Source organism: Saccoglossus kowalevskii, chromosome 1, assembly GCF_978046115.1.
Source record: "Saccoglossus kowalevskii chromosome 1, keSacKowa6.1, whole genome shotgun sequence".
NCBI classification, from domain to species: domain Eukaryota; kingdom Metazoa; phylum Hemichordata; class Enteropneusta; family Harrimaniidae; genus Saccoglossus; species Saccoglossus kowalevskii.
Genome location: NC_140641.1, coordinates 36,347,916 through 36,365,515, shown reverse-complemented (window position 1 = coordinate 36,365,515; position 17,600 = coordinate 36,347,916). Strand labels below are relative to the sequence as shown.

The window sequence follows — 17,600 nt, the reverse complement described above, 5'->3', positions numbered from 1 at the left end:
CGCGAAAAGACATGTTTTACAGTATAACGCTACAGGAACGAACGGCATAATTGCGTGAAATTAGTTTGGAACTGTCGGTCCGTTTGATCAGTTTGATTGATTGATTGTGCGTTTGTCCTGCCAGGCACCTGGTGCAGTCGATTGCTTGTCGGTCGGTGTAACTGTAACAACAAACTGGCTACATTTTAAAAACAATCAGCGATGAAAAGGCAGAGGTTAATGAGACAAACCATTTTACTCAAAGGAGTGGTAACTGTGATCTCATTTGTGCCGAAGAAACCCGGAATGTGACACGTTCTCATAAAAACAAGATTTGGATGGTAACGGTTCGACAATTTTCGAAATATACCGATAACTAAATCCTGTAATAACCTGGAGCTGCCTAACACCCCGGCCTGGCAACCCAGTCTGGCACCCATTTGAGTTCAGGAAGTGAAAGTTTCTCTGAACACGCGTTGAGTGTGTACAGTCATCGTTGTTGTTGTTAGTGCGACTACCGTTGTCTTTAATCAGCTTCGAAAATTTTCCATATTCTATATGCTCTGCCATTGAGGAAATTACACTAGCTGACACTAGATCATTCTTCAGTGCAACGGGATATCTGTTCGTTTAGATCAGAAAGTGTACAAAACTGCCCTTTTTAGGGCCACCACATCCTCCAGAAAGAGATATACCGTGTTTTAACGAGGGTAACAGTTTGATTTAGCTATGGGTCCGTTGCTCTTTTTTGTGTCGGCGTTTAGTCTTTGTGGTGTTTTTTTAGTTGGTGTCATCAAATTTGTTGTTTTCAGACATTAGGATTTTTATCGACACAGAAGAGCTAGCCTAACACAAATGTGCATCGTTAACACAACATTTACGGGCCGTCACCGATTTATATTACGTGCAGTGGATGGTTGGGCGTTATGTTTGCTACAATGTATTTGTTTATCATAAATGTTTACTCAACTAACCAAAACATATCCATTTACAAAGCCTGTCGCCGACACTGGGACACGTTTCGATCTGACCATAGACCTTAGAAAGAGCTAAGGTCTATGATCTGACTAATTTCACGCAATTGTGACGTTTGTTGTTTGTAATTATCTACATGATCTATTGCTAACTTTCTTTTTACCGTCCCTTGATTCGAAAGAGGAATTGTGCGAATCGAACTCAACATGGTTTTTATTCTCACGATCAATGGGGGGGGGGTAACGTTCCCGAGTTCCCTCTCCATGGTACTCCCGGATAAGCGGTAAAGTCAATTTAAATACTAGTAACTCCGTATCCTTTACAAAAATAAAATGTTCGTTTCCACTGCCTCTAAATTATCTCAAAATTATTATAATTATGAGCGAATACAACGAGTAATAAAAGTGCGGACTTGAGCAATTACCACTTTCTTCTTTAAAGGTTTCTAGCTGTACAGTCAAGACATCATGATTCATGAAAAAAAAAATGAAAAATGCATTTTCAATACATTGAAAAATAAATTACGTGATTACAACTTGAATAGGAGAAAGAATGATGGAAAAAAATAGGAATCACCGATGGTAATTCGTGCACTTCGCGACCAAGTTAAAAACTCGTACTCACATACCCGGCGCGACGACCACTGCCCTTCAAGTTTTGTTTGTTTGTTTTGTTTGTTTTTTTTGTTTTTTTGTTTTTTTTTTGGGGGGGGGGGTAATATATTTTTGCAACCCATATTTACACCAAATAAAGAATATTCTATTTAACTACAAAGGCGTTAATTTTATTAAAGAGGTAGCCGTGATTTAACGATATTTACACAGGATTTCGATTTTTGCACGTGGAACCATATTTATTCAAAAACAGCTGCCCAAACAGCTACAATCTGCCAGATATTTATACCCTGAATCTCCGCCTATTTGGAAATTAAGTAAGGGCTATATATGTATATAGAATCTTGAAAAACATAACCCATTTGAGTGCCACGTCCCCAATAGGTAATTTCTATCTTGTGAGAACCCCCTCCCCCCGCCCGGATGTCTTCTCTGTAACACAAATTTAAGATGAACACTGATTTTGTAAAGTCTTGCCCCTCAACAAAGAAACATCCTGTTTATGTTAATAAGGAGAATCTCCCCAAAATAAACCATGATGATTATTTCAGATTTATCTTGAACAATAACTCCCCTCAGGTGCAAAGTGCTCACACAGACGGTGAACGTCATAGTGGCATGCAACACGTCAGAGCGATGTCAACACGCACGAACTGAATGAATTGGACAAACGTCATTGGTTTTTGTTATTGTCACGTGACCCGCCGAGTGTTAACAAATAAGTAGGTCGCCTAGAAGGACACACTCTGGGCACGTTGTACATGTGTACAGAACCTGCATTTAACCAACTGTTCTACAATAGATATCATACTCCCAAACATGACAAAGAAGGGTTGCTGCCCTACTGGATGTCTTTTTCACACCAGTTGGTATAGAAATGGGTAACTAGAAGTGGGTTCGAAGAATATCCATTTTTTGGAAAACGCCTAAAACTGTCAGGAATGTCTCTGGCCGTCCCTTGTTTCGCAACATATAGTGCAGTACGTATTTTGAACTCTGGCCTGTACTATTTATATGACGTCATAGCGTGGCACTTTGCATGCGCACACCTTAGTCTAAAAGCGGGTATGAGATTACTAAAAACATTAGTTTTGAAAAGGGTTGGGTAAAAAATAACTGTTACCCGTACTCACTGTGCTTGAACGAAATTTTTCATGCGGGGGCGATATCTGTTCGCCAACCTTGCGCCGAAGGCGCGACCTTTTACGGCGCTATGTAGATACGCCCATAGTAAAATATAATAGGGCGTGTCTACATCGCGAGTTAAAATTTGCATATAAATTAGCGCGTAACAAAGTTGTGATAAAGGAAAGAGTGGTATAAACAAGCATCAGTGATTACTTGAAATCGATACCAGGAAGGGGGGAGGGAGGTAAAAGAAAAGTTATATAACAATTAATTATTTAATAATTTATTAAAATACATAAGTTTGTCCAACTCCCTGTGCTGAAACTGTGTGGTTCCTGCAGTGCTGTTGCGATGAGTTTTAAATCTAGGAGTCTCGGTCGAGCACAGGCGAATGAAGCACAGGATCATGTTCAACGCCTGGTGGCGCCCTACAATACACCTGAGCTTAGTGACCTCACTCTTCAGGTTGGCCACATTCTTAGAACTGTCACAACACCTAAACAGTTGAAATTCTGTCGGTGGTAAGAAAAACAAACATAAAGTGATGATTACGTTGTGCCAATAAGAGGTGTTGCTATATCATGTTGTTGTTGTTGTTGTTTTTTTGTTGTTTTTTTTGTGTTTGTTTGTTATAAATTTGGCCAATGTAATGTTTCTATTGCCTATTATCATTATACATTTATTCTCTTCTGTCAAATTTGTCAAATCTCTTATTTGTTTTCCGGCTTCTCCATATTTCTCTTTTGATCACTGCAAAAAAGACATGTTGTTGTTATCAATATAAATAGTTTGTTTATTAATTGTATTTAGTAGTGGCAACTTCACAAGGTTTTAACCGTTTTGCCCTCCGCGGGGCTCCAAACATGTCAGGCTAACCGTGAGACATATCCATGGTAATCACGTGATCGTGCCGAAGGCTGCAGCGATTAGCTGATTGCATGTTTACTCTGCCAGGAGAGGAGAGAAGCGGGGGTATTTTTTGGGGGTACAACACTGGCACCTCCACGTGTAAGACTCTGACCTTCTTGAACACAACGCCAGTGTTCACAACATTGTGGTAAAATGGGTTTCGTCGTCCACTTCATCAAATTATTTGAGCAAAGATTCTTTTTTTTTTTTGCTGTTGGTAATTTTATTGAAATCTCTGTATATTCTCGGTTTGTTTTTCCCTGTCTTGTTATTTTTGGTGATATCTACATTTATCTCTTTGTTCCAATGAAGGATGAATATTTGTTCGACTTTTTCTGTTAATTGTTTAGTGAATTGTAATTATGATATCTCTTATGATTAATTGTGTTTTATTAAATCCTATCTAAGTTATTGTGCAATACCAAACAACTTTTTGGTTTATTTAATAATTGTTTTTGATATGTTCATTACTCTGTTATAGTATTTAATATTTTGTCTTTTGATAAATACATCTACTTGAAATTGAGCCAATTCTCGAAATTTTCCCATTGAGGGGGGGGGGGCTTACATCTATAATGAATCGTAAAAAGTGTAGATGAACATCTCCTATGACAAATTTGTAAGACAACCGCACCACAAATATCACTGTCGTATACTAGTATTAGTCTGATTAATTTATCAAAGACGGGCAACATTTTTTACATAAAATGTAGATTAGATTTTATCGCTAACTTGTTATTTCTGAATACCCTTTGTTTTTTGAATATTTGCCATTTATGCTTTATAAGGAGCAATTCCCAAATAATTGAAGTGCCCGGTTACATTTATTTCTTTACCTTCATAGAAAAATATGATGAAAAATATAGATGACCTAGACATTTCTGTAATCTTAATTTTCAGGCAGAATTGCAATGTCGTTTGCCTATAGAAGGCAACTGACTTTACAATTATTTGGTCGTGGGGGACTGCAAGTATGCGAGTCGCGACTATTTGGCATAAATGTTACGACCTTGTTTTACCCCAGTGTTTGAAATAAATGAGTCTGTTAATATTGACCTTGACTTTATATTTCACCTTGCTGTAATACCTTTATTGTGATATACACCCGTAATCCCATATTTTAATAATTTCAAAAACATGCCTTCGTGCCAGACACTGTCGAAAGCTTTTCTCAGATCCGCAAAATATGCATATATTTTTTTTTGTTATTCTTGACCTTGTTTTGTTTATATCGTTTATTTTGTCCTTCGTAATATCATTGTGATACAGATTAATTATTGTTTTCAATGCAAGATTAATGAGTTGTCGGTTGTTCAACAACCTTTTTAAAACTGAAAATGTGTTTTGTAGATAATGCGATTGTCATCTACGAATGTTGTTCTTTTTTGATTCAATATACCAGTTTTACTTTTTTAACTTTTCCGATGAATTTTTTGAATTATTTTTAAACGGTGTTTAAGGAACCTACAGTCTTGGTTAAACCATTACTTTTTATTTGTTTTACGCTTGTTATTTTTTCTTGTTTGTGGTTGGATTTTGTCAAAAGATGCAAGTGATACAAAAACCGAAACAGCATTGAGGCGCCGCAATTGTAAGACTTGGTAATAAATTAACCGATGACTTGGTATTTGACTAGCAGTAAAAACTAAACATCAGTGTTACCGTATAAAAAGTAATACATGATTACATGGATCCAAAACTTATAAAATGCCCAATATGTACGGCCAGCATTGCTTCCTTGTCACTTTGTAATATATGGTGCATTTCAGTCAAAAGATTAAGTGCAAAAAGTAGTACCTGTAAACATTCCATATTCAGTAGTATTAGGTATATTATATTATAAAAGCTAACATTTAATTTCAAATTTAAAGAGAATGGTAACTTACATTTCTATACGAGGAAGAAAAGGAAGCTACCTCATATGATAAAACTATCGTAATTCTTCGATTTATTACATTGTCTGTTCGTCGACTGTTGGTGAATGCTCCTCAATAGACTACAGGAAATAACATTGACCGTAAAATGGAAAATATAACGAGGAACGCGACACTGAATTCTCGTAAATGGTCAGTGTTAACTCTATGTTTGTAATTATTTATATGCTGAAAGTAATACCTGATTATATATACAGGTTAGATGATGTTCTGACAATGTCGTAAATATAATTATTGTACTACATTTATGTACTAATTCACTGATCTAAGTAGAGTGTTAACTTTATATGAATGCATGTTGACATTTTTATGATTGTATTGTATTTGAGGCATTGGAATTCCGCACAGATTTTTAGCTTCACGGATAGACAGTATAATACTGCGTCACTTGCAACAAGCGATTCTTGGTATACTTGTATGGAATTGTATGGTTCAATCACTTGGACGCTTGAATCAGACATGGTCCGTTTAGTTTTAACTATTCTAGGTAGATGGTAAACGTGCTTTCCTTCTCGATCCTGTAAATGTCAATGTAAACTATTGCTTCCTTTATTGTAATGCTTTACAAATGTGACTAAATTTATCGCCTGTATTGCACGAAACGCACACTGAGCGCTCGCACGTATAGAGAAAATTACATTCTGAGACTCGCCAAATATTGAAAACACATTCACATCCATGAAATAGTAGACAATTTTATAGTTTGATGTCTACAATTTAAAAACTAACCTGAACTATCTATCGAAATTACGCTTTACACGAATATATCCACTAATATCGTTGACCTTTTCTAGACAGTTAATACAACAATGTGGCCCATCTCCGCGCAGTATTTAGGCGACCAATTGCCAGGTATCTAACAACTTTTATTCTAGGCGCTGTACTACGTACTGTGAGATCCAAGACACCAAGACGCATTTTCCCATTCTCTCAATTGAATAACTTATTTATATGCTACAATCAAAGCAAGCATTTGCCATAGTACATATCTTTGGGATATGTATATATGCTTGCGGGTAATCAATTAAATTGTTGTTATTACCAATCAATTTTACGTGTTTTGTGTGAAGCTGTTTAGTATTGCCTTGCGTACGTGACATATCTCACACATTACAGTGTTTGCATATGTCGTTCTTAGCGACAAAGGTGAAGCCGTCGCCACAATTCCTTCCAGCGTTTATTTTATGCCTCAAATAAAAACGATTGCTGAATACACTTCCAGTACCAGGGGTTATATGCGTATAAAATAGTTTCGCGAAAATGACGTCATACGCGCGTTTCGTAACTAATTATTTTATTGACATTGCGTTGACGAGGTCTGGTGTGGGCGATCCTGGATTTTAGTTGTATTGCCTTCGGTTATAGGTGGTATATGTTCCTTGGAATCAATTCCTTTTTTATGTAGAAGAGCGGTGAAATCATGGGAAGGGATGGGGTCAAACGATTGATTTGGAGGGGTAATATTATCACATTTGAAATGACACGAGATGTTTCTTGATGAGTACTAACGCAACCATGGCGTTCATAGTACTAGGGTTGTACAATCAGGATATTCTGGTTACTCCAACTTATAACATGTCTATTGCTATAGTCACCAGAACAATAGATAAATTGTGAACCATTACCGATTATGCCAATACACTTTACCAAGTCAACCATTTGAAAAATTTATAAAAATATCTTTAAACTAGCCACAATTTCAACAATCAAAACTGCATCTTATTATCGACTACTAATACAGCAATGCAACTTTAGCTACATTTGTGTTGACCGAGGTCGATATGCATATCCTGTTTCTGAATAGACATGACCATATACGTGTTGCTCGTGAGTAGTGTGAAGTGTTAACAATTCCAAAATATCCCGTTTAGAAGTACTTGTCTTTTCTAAGTCACTGTGAGATTAACCTATAAGCTTGTTACCACAAATCAGAAACACATGCACATTTAACATTGATTTGCTCTGAGAATAATCACACCGGTCACATCCGCAATGGTTTTCATGTCGGGTATCCGAGTTTACCAGTTCTAGGCTAATAACAATTTACTGGATTGGTAAATTCGGGTGAAATTTTAACCCTCTCTGACAATATGAAAAATAAATACAATTCAAATTCAGTAAGCATTTAAAGCATTCATTAATACATTAATAAACAGTGTGTATCACATCATATGTAATATGCAGACACGACAGAGAAGAATCTAGAATGGATTCATCAATACATATAGTTGTACAACTTAAGGATCGTTCCAGGTATCATTTGGCGACTTCATCAATTGTTTGTTACTTTAGAGTTTACCTGAGATTTAAAATCGAAATGAATTGAACAAATTAAAAGCCAAAGCAACACGCAATTCTACCATCATCATAATAGTATTAATACACTGCACTCCCATGCAACCAAATGCTGGAGTAACATTTGTATTGTGCAACAATTCGTTAATCAACATTACATTTGTTAATATCATCGTTTTTGCCCTCCCGATTTTTAAAAACTTTCCCTCCCAGCATTTTAAAATACTTCTCTGCAAAAACATGAAATACACATCATTACGTACCGGGGACTATTATTTCTGACACACCATCGCAATCAAATACTGTACAATCTTAGCTTTAAAATAATCTACCAACTATGCAATTTGTAAATGAAAGATTGTACACGTGTGCCAATGTAGACAGTAATATGCACTGTACACATTTAAATTGACCCACTCAAAGATTATTGAGTGCAGAAAAATACCACCATTAGGAAATGCTTTCTCAACTGAATGTGCTCTCCGTGAGACCAATTGTACATGCAATATTGGGTTAATTCCGCCTACGATATTGATCCAGTTTTAATCGACGATAGGTATGACGAAAGCTTTTACGTAGATACATAAGCAAACACATCGGAATGAAAAGATTTTAATTGGAAGAGCGAACATTCTTGTAATTGGTCTATATTTCGATATTGGTGAATCGTTACAAACACATGTGGTTCTTTGCACACTACCACTTAGTAGGAAGTTTTACTTGTAAATAATGTGGTATTAGAAGTTTATAATTGTTCTTACTGAATGTTGAGTGATAATGAATTTGTATTTATTTTAAGTGATTGTGTTATGTTGTTAAGAGAGAAGTTGTCAAAATAAAGACACCCACATAGTGTGTCGCTCACTCATAGTAACAAAAGTCTGATAATCTAACACGTGACAATTACTTCCATATATGGCATATTAGATCAAGGGTTGTTAGTTTAATTCATATTCAACTCAACTTTCTGTTTAGTTTACAATCAAGACGCACGTACATATACCCCAACGTTTCACACATTTCACAGTTCCCTGTCGAAGAGATATTCAGTTTAGCACTTAAGGTTTCCACACAACTACGTTTACGAGCTAACAGTTCGGGTTTTCAAATAATCTGTTCTGCATGACTCATCTACAACACTGACTCAACGCTCTAGCAGACGAAGAATAGTATATATATATATCAGTAACTTCCTTAGGCTAACACAAGTAATACAAACTCGCGTGTATTCCAAGACATCGATATGTTTTTCAACCGTACACGTATGTTATCGATAATGATTTATATATTAATTGGCTTTGTGTCTGGAACAGTAATTAGACATGATGAAGATATTAATATGGAGACAGTACATGCACCTGATTACGAAGAAAAAAATGATGTGGAAAAAAATGAAATGGAAAAAAAGCCTTTCCTTATCAATCCAGATGACAGTTGGGTAAGTACGCTTTTTTAATGTTAAGTGATGTCTTGAGAAATGCTACATGATGGAACTTAAGAAAGGGAAGTTTCTTCTTTTTTAAAAATTAGATAGAAAAAAATAACAAGGAGCATTTCACTATGCCAACACATAGTGGCAGCGGTGGGATTTCACCGACATGTTTTACTGTAATAAATACCTGTAAACTCTATCACAACAGGTCGTTACTTGCTAAGTAAGAATGATTATTCCATAGCTAATTCGGACATAACATATAAAGTAGAAAACAAATAACGTTCGTGACTTGTACTAATAATCATTTTCTGTGGTTTTCAATTTATTTTATAACTGTCTCGTGTGTGATTACCCTGTAATTCAGTCGATACTGTTAGTTAGACGTAAACATACACAGTGAGAATTCCGATGTTGCAAACGTCGGGAACCACGCTTTTAAACTCACACAATAGGGTATTATATATATATATATTTCACGTAAAGTTGAGATTGCTACAGTATACATGTATATGGAGTGTACATTTAAAATCAGAAAACGTGCAAGTGTAAATGTTTAGTAATTTTGGGTAAAATTGTTATAGTATGCGTAAATATATATAATGTTACTGGTTTCAAAATATGTACAGGTCCATACTGTTGACGTATTTTCCACCTGTTTAAATCCGTCAGAAACAGAAATATCAGATCACATGGTCTATGTATGCGATAATAGCTAGAGATGTTGTTCGAACTGTTTACATTCTACGATTTGCTGCAAGGTGAATTACACGGACACTACAAATTTGTTCAATACCCTTACCCTTTTCACATCATTTATTGTCCGCGTTATTGCAGTTGTATGTTGTATGTTTTTGTTCTTAGATGGATTGCTCGTTGAGTGAACAGTCTGACAGTTTCATTATCGGTAAACCGTGTAACCCACGTAATCCTGGCGTATGTAGTGGTATCTGTGGTAGCCATTGGCAACGAGTTTGTCGACGATTCCCAGGCAAAGGATTTATCTGCCAAAGAAAACGTAGAACATCAAATCGAGGCTAATGTATGACGTCAGAAAGACACTTGAAAGCGAGGTTAAACGACTTCGCTATCGCGTGCTAGTAAATATATACATTTACAATTTGTCGCTATAATTTTTTGTTATAAATCACATTTATTATGCTTTCATGCTGTAAAGACGAAATTTCAAGAATATATTAGCTGAACTGTGTTCAAAGGATGTGTACCTTTATAATATCTGTACTGTACATTGAATGAAGAAAGTCTCACATTTGTCCAACTAAATACGTTATTTGTCATTCAAATTAACAAACACGAACATCAAACATATTGACAATTGTACTCATTTTTAGAATACATAAGTGAAGTTATCTGCTTGAATTTCATTCCACGTATTGCAATGTATCAGTTTTAATTATTTCTATAACTTCGTTTGATTCTATCGTGTGTTGTACTTTTCAATCGCTAGTAGCAGTAATATGCGGTAATGGGCTCCACTAGTGTTGATAGTAATATTAGTTAATTGTATTTTATGAACAGCTTTCCAAGCTAAAATTAGTATTTTGTATTCCGACGTCATAGTGGTTGAAATATTGGCAAAAATATACGAAGTCTGTTGGTGATGAAGTGAACTTTGAAATAGCTTTGGTCATTGATTGATTCGATCGATCGATTCATTGATTCAAACGCAATAAAAACAAATGCAGCCAGCTGTAAAAAATCTATTGTATGACTGTTTTATGTCTATAATGGTCCCATCACATATATCCATTGAATTAATCCATTAATATTTTTGATCATGCCAAAATAGTGGCGGCCTTGATAAAGATGGGGATAATTTCCTTTTCAATCGTATTTTAATTTTAGGCTAATGAAATCTACACTTGGTCTGAGGGCTTACAGAACAGGAGACGCGTTCTGGGTTCAAGATTATTCACTAATCACATAATAATAGGCTGGTATACGAGACGGTGGGGCTTGAAGTTGGACTGGGGTTGTGTATGTTTAGTTTGCCCACCTTCTTGTTCAGGATTCTGCCGATACAAATGGGGGTGAAATATAACATTATAAAGAGGACAATACCAGTGAGATGTCAACCACTTTGTTACAAAAATCCTGACTACACATCTGACGCAATTATAACTACTGCTGGTCTCTGACGACATCTCATCCGGGTAAAATAAACAATTAAACTCATTTCTCCGCTTCCAAATCTTCTGTTTTTAACTGTTTCAGAGAAACAATCAAAACGTAAATTGCACGAGAGATGTAACATTAACAAAGCCGGGAATTCTACAAGTATTTATTATTTTTATGATATATGGGATATTCGCTCGCGGATAAATGTGTATTATATATGTTACGAGATAAAAGTATTTGTTTGACACCTATTGTATAGACAGACCAGATTGTATAACATATTGATTCTGAACGCAATATCATAATTGTTTAGTTAAATAACAGAATGCAATACATGTGCATTTTGGATTAATGGTACATATAAGTCATTCAAACCACATGAAACATAGTTATTGATATAAAAATGTGTTGCAAATGAGCAAAACCCCTGTGAGATTCGAACTCACGACCCATGGTTTACAAGACCAGTGCTCTAACCACTGAGCTAAGGAGGCCATACAGTATAATTTTCAACCGACAAATTTATAATTCACGAGTCATATTATTATATGTCAGGATTATTACCTTTGAGAAGGAATGACACACCATCACTGATTACCACTACTGTTTCCATGTCCCGACCCCCATCGGTGTGGAACACATATCATCTGTCACGTTGGTAAGAGAATATTACAATTGAATAAGTTTATTTTGAAAATAAATTGTTCTTCACGCAACTAAGTCATTTTCCTAACATTTCACGTGTCTGCATATTATCGTTGTAAATGTATAATAACCATACGTATTTTACGAATATGTCAGAAAATCCAAATGGCCTTGTGAAATGTAATTAATAATTAATCAGTAAGCATATAAGTGGCATGCGTTTCTTAGGACATTGTGTTCAATTAAGTGTTGGAAGAACTTAAATCTGACTAAGACAATGTACTAATATTGACCAAAGAAATTATACAACGCTTTTAGGCTTCATTTATTAAGAATTCATAATAAATTATTGACAGTAGAAAATGTGATATAGACAGTACCACTCTGCACAGCCAACCAATCACAGACATTTGCATTGATAAAATAGAAAATTATGAAAAGTTATGCAAAAGAAGGTGCCATGAGGCTGAGTCGAGTATACGTCATATTCGATATAAATATTGTAATAAATTAGATTCCCCATTATGGAGAATTGCAAATGAGGTAATTCAAATGTTTTAAGTTCATCGGCAACTGTTTTCCGAGGTCATCTCTTAAAATCCGCCTCTTCTCATATCTCGCTCTGTGATGTTGTGACTCGAGTATAGCTGTTGATCAAAACGAACTTTAGCCCAGCTCAGGCACCTGCAAATAGAATGAGACAATATGATGGTTAGTTCGAAATGAAACTGTAAATTAATACTTTTCAATATCTGCACTTTTTGTCGATTAGGGCTCGTGACTGTCCTATTAGCATTGGACATCAATACAATATAGGAAATAGAATGGATTATTTTCACTACGTAATTATTTATGGGGAAACACATTTTGTACAAGTAACTGTTCAAATATAACCGATAAACATATTGTTATACTGAAAATGCATAATTTGGTACAACTGACACTGACATCACCTCGGCGATATCAATAGCATGCGAATAATTCGAAACAAGTATGCACAAAGACAGTACAATAGAAGTATGCGACGGCGTACTGTCTGAGTGCATACTTTTAGGTATCCTCGTAATAACCTTATTATTATACATCTTTTCCTTCCAATGATACCTGTTGGGAATTCCGAAATCCAAAAAATCCAAAACGGAATCAGCGAACTTCTTTGTGTTGAGTCCAGACAAACCCTGGTGGCAGTCAAGTTTGTTTTTAATATTAAAAGATGCTTACACGCGTAATCATTCCATATTTGGAATGGTAGGATGAAATTACCCCGTAAAATACCACACAATTACGACAAGCTGTAACTTATGGCGTTACGGTGACAGATGTATAATAATATACGATATGGAGTTGAATTAGAACATAACTCGTTCAAAGTAATACACAACCACATAGTGCAGCCCTCTGTTCACCATTATTGTCCATAATAGTCAAAACACCTAAAAAGACAACTTAACCGTTTTCTGAGATTCACATCATCTATACCAATGCGTAGTCATATGTTACAAACTATCCTCCAGTACGAGGAGCTGTGCTTACCTCTGGTATTGTAAATTGGTGAGGTAGAGTCGTCGACTATCGCTGACCCAGTGTGGCATGTGAACCATGAAAGTATCAGGTGATACCACGAGCTCGTAACTACGATATAAGAATAAACAATCATATTGTGTTGTATTGTATTGCATAATGGTTCACATGTAAATTAAAAGCATGATAACGTATTTACAAAGACAAAGTACAGTCCTAGAACCCCATATGAAAACCGTTCTCACTGCAATCGCGTTGTCAAAATCAAAGCCAAAATAAACAGTAAAACAGACTACCATTTGTTTTTTTTAAGTCGATAAACCACACAGGTATAAACATGGGACTATAGAAATAATACAAAATATGTAAAAGTTGAACTCAAATTCATATTGTTTATTGGTCCTATTTCGGTGTGGGAACATTGTGTCTATAGAGATGATGACACGGAAATATGTTGCCATATTGATGCAACAATAATATCTGTGAATGATGTGGTAGTAATAAGACAAACCACCGAAAAGGTACTCTATTGTACCAGGCTGAAGCAAATGAGAAGCGATATCTCCTCGTTCGATAAATATTTAAAAAATAGGACGAAGAGGACATTTATCTGAATCGATGAGAATAGCATAAAATATAAACCAGCTGATTGTGTAGAGCTCCATTAATGACGCTTCATTGTAAGTCGCCAACTAGATTATACAGGGAATACCAGTCTCAGGCAGATACATAAGTGTCCATGTTTTAGATGGCGCATTCTATACTAGACTTCGACTAAATATTAATATAATGGCACTTTCAGTCAGTCATTGAAGTACAATGTGAAGTACAATTACTTACTAGAAAGTGAAAGTGGTTAATTACTAGAAATATAACTATAATATTAACCAACCTACATGTATTTGACAGACCGAGTTGTGAGAGTAATTTGCATTGCACCCGGCGAGTGACTGTTAATTCTAACTTTTATTCGCCGTATTGTATGTTTGACACAGTGTGTTATGATGGGTTTTAGAATACTGATAATATGTTTTTTACATAAATGTATACATAGAACCGAAATAGGAAATTGTATCCATATTTAAAAACTTACCCCTGCGCTACCAATCTCATGACATGCGATCCCTTGTTATATCCACGTCCAGAAAATATTTTTGGAAATTCTGGTGAATGTTTTCGTTTAAGCACCAGGTAAGGTTCATAACCCCTATTCCATCTGACCTAGATATGATATCAAGGAAGTGATATTTGTGTTTAATATGAGGTATAATATATGGCTAGTACACTGGTGGAGGTCAGTGGATATTGTATTCAACGGTGAACGTCATACGACAAGGGCAATATATTCAAGTATATTGACATACATACTGGATGTTGATTTCTTTGTTATGAGTGATGTGACAGCATATATATTGTTGATTTCATTTTCATGAATGATGAGGCAGCATATATATAGTTGATTTCTTTGCCATGAGTGATAAGGCAGCGAACTGAGACAAATGGTGACAATAACGGTAAAATGCTTACAAATGATTACTAACCCTGTATTCTTCTGACGAGTCAATCCATCTCTCATAGTTTGTTGGTTTATGTCCACCGGGATATATGGTATGGCTATGATAGAATTAAAAAAATGATTAAATGTCAATTGCGATAAAATTATTATATTCTTAGTGGAAATTTGACTCTTATAATGCGTGTATGCAGTGGCCATGTAATTGTGTTTCCAGTCTAAATCTTGACAATAATAATGGTGCATTCCTTAAATACGTAGAAAAAAGTAATAATGAATTGCATAACAGTAGCAACAGGGGAGGAACACATTGATTTTTGGAAAGATCATTAATTATGTTACATTAGATTGTATCTTTTATTAAACTTTTATTACATTTAATATGTACGATGCAAGACTGAATAAATGATCAGTTGTTTACCCGCGGCCAAACATGAAGAAATGTTTTATTTGTTTTTTACGGAATCTGTGTTTAACTGTTTTCACTATTGAAAATGTCATCTTTCGACACTGTTTCTTGCGCTAACAGTGCACACAAAATGGTTTAAAAGATAGTAACATTTTATTACAGTTTTACAAGCCACTGACTTTGAGTTATGGCCACAAGATCAAGGACGCGTCCAAGAAATTGAGTCTGGAAAGACGATAGACAGCGATAAATGGTCAATCCCTTAAAAAAACAAAATATTTTAGAGCATACTGCAAAATATAAACACGAAAATTACACGATCTTATCTTATCAGCTTCCTGGAAACACAGACGTTGCCATAGTTGCATATTTAGTTAACTGATGGAGAAACCAGATGTAGGTAGGGCAGAATTAAAAAAAAATCACAAAATCAAAGTAAAATAATAAAATAAAAGGGCATTAATAACAAAAGTAATAAAAAATAAAATTAAAATAAGTTTATAGCCACAATAATTAAAGCCCGTACACAACATCAGATTTTAATCAGATTGGAGAAACCCCTAATGTGGCAACCTTAAACAACTGTGGATTGTGTTGTATCGTCCTCGTTATAATTTCAATTAATACTATTGCATGTTGATTTAAATACACTTGTCTAATATCAGTAGTTGGTAATATACTGAGTTTAACAACAAGCACCACAGAACTTAAAATCTAACAAATAATTGTCATCAAAATCTCGTTATAAAGTATAGTTAAACTATACAGAATGCAATAAAATATCAAAGATTATGCCTGACCGCTACACTTACTGAAAGTAATGGTATTCCTCGTTCAGATACTTGTCTACAATTTCCTCTTTTGTTTCCGGTATCATTCGATCTGAGAGACGATTTGATTCAAACGCCGGCACGACTATCGCCTATATTGAAACAATCAATAGAATCGTCACTTGACATTTGCGCACTGTCGTGACGTAATGCAACCAACGATTGGAGTAAAATCACGAAATTTACACATTTCTTAACTAGGAAATCATTTCTTAAAAGAATACTATTATTATTTTCATAGAATGACAACAGATTCTTAAGATTACCTTTTTATCCATAGTTCTTTCTCGATCTTCAATCATTGAAACAAGATTCCTGTAAAAAATAACTTTTGAACTCAAACGTGCAACATTTACTCAGTGTTTTTATTCAAATTCAAGAACAAAAATTGTCTAAATCGGATGAAATGAAATGGGGATAATCACTATGAGAAAATACATTAAAGTATTGAGGAGTATAATACTTACTGGAGATTTTGACATATGTCTAAACTATAGAAATAATCTATCTCTGTAATGAAGATATATTGTGTTGTGGCGCCCTCTTGAGCTACATTACGAAGATGATTAACTGGATAATCTTCCTGAAAGAGGAAGAATGAAAATGTTATGGCTTCTCTAAATGAAAGTAAAATTGCTTTCCTACGTGAAGGCAAAATGGCAGCCTCCAGCAAAGGTAACATGGCTGCTTCAAATGAAGGTATAATAGCTGCCCTATGTGTAAGTGAATGGATGTTCTACGTTAGGGTAAAATGGATGCTCTATGTGAAAGTTAAATGGCTTCCCCACGTGAGGGTGGAATGACTGCCCTATGTGAAAGTAAAATAGATGCCCTATGTGAAAGTAAAATGGATGCCCTATGTGAAAGTAAAATAGCTGCCCTATGTGGAAATAAAATGGCTTCCCTATGTGGAATTAAAATAGATGCCCTATGTGGAAGTAAAATGGCTTCTTTATGTGTAAGTAAAATGGCTGCCCTATGTGAAAGTAAAATGGCTGCCCTATGTGGAAGTAAAATTGATGCCCTATGTGAAAGTAAAATGGCTGCCCTATGTGGAAGTAAAATGGATGCCCTATGTGAAGGTAAAATGGATGCCCTATGTGGAAGTAAAATGGATGCTCCAAGTGAAAATAAAATGGATGCCTATGTGAAAGTAAAATGGATGCCCTATGTGAAAGTAAAATGGATGCCCTATGTGAAAGTAAAATGGATGCCCTATGTAAAGTAAAATGGATGCCCTATGTGAAAGTAAAATGGATGCCCTATGTGAAAGTAAA

General features: G+C 35.3%; 2 protein-coding genes and 1 non-coding gene across 3 annotated transcripts in view; 1 reads left to right on the top strand and 2 right to left on the bottom strand.

Annotated features, from left to right (window-relative positions):
* The first annotated feature begins 8,869 nt into the window (after nt 1–8,869).
* Nucleotides 8,870–10,550, top strand: LOC144341652 (uncharacterized). The gene is made up of 2 exons (XM_078005331.1): nt 8,870–9,272; nt 10,131–10,550. The coding sequence occupies exons 1-2, from the start codon at nt 9,078–9,080 to the stop codon at nt 10,305–10,307; spliced, it is 372 nt and encodes a 123-aa protein (XP_077861457.1). The 5' UTR covers nt 8,870–9,077; the 3' UTR covers nt 10,308–10,550.
* A 1,272-nt stretch (nt 10,551–11,822) lies between these two features.
* TRNAT-UGU (transfer RNA threonine (anticodon UGU)) lies at nt 11,823–11,899 on the bottom strand. The gene has a single exon. It is a non-coding gene; the product is annotated as a tRNA-Thr (tRNA).
* Nucleotides 11,900–12,351: 452 nt separating this feature from the next.
* Nucleotides 12,352–17,600, bottom strand: part of LOC100376901 (xylosyl- and glucuronyltransferase LARGE2s-like) — a 27,046-nt gene continuing 21,797 nt past the window's right edge. The window contains exons 12-18 of the mRNA XM_002740911.3: nt 16,791–16,906; nt 16,590–16,638; nt 16,306–16,415; nt 15,113–15,185; nt 14,665–14,792; nt 13,584–13,682; nt 12,352–12,734 (exon numbers count right to left, since the gene is read on the bottom strand). Coding sequence (XP_002740957.1) covers nt 12,644–12,734; nt 13,584–13,682; nt 14,665–14,792; nt 15,113–15,185; nt 16,306–16,415; nt 16,590–16,638; nt 16,791–16,906 — 666 coding nt within the window. The 3' untranslated portion in view covers nt 12,352–12,643. The remainder of the gene's footprint in view (nt 12,735–13,583; nt 13,683–14,664; nt 14,793–15,112; nt 15,186–16,305; nt 16,416–16,589; nt 16,639–16,790; nt 16,907–17,600) is intronic.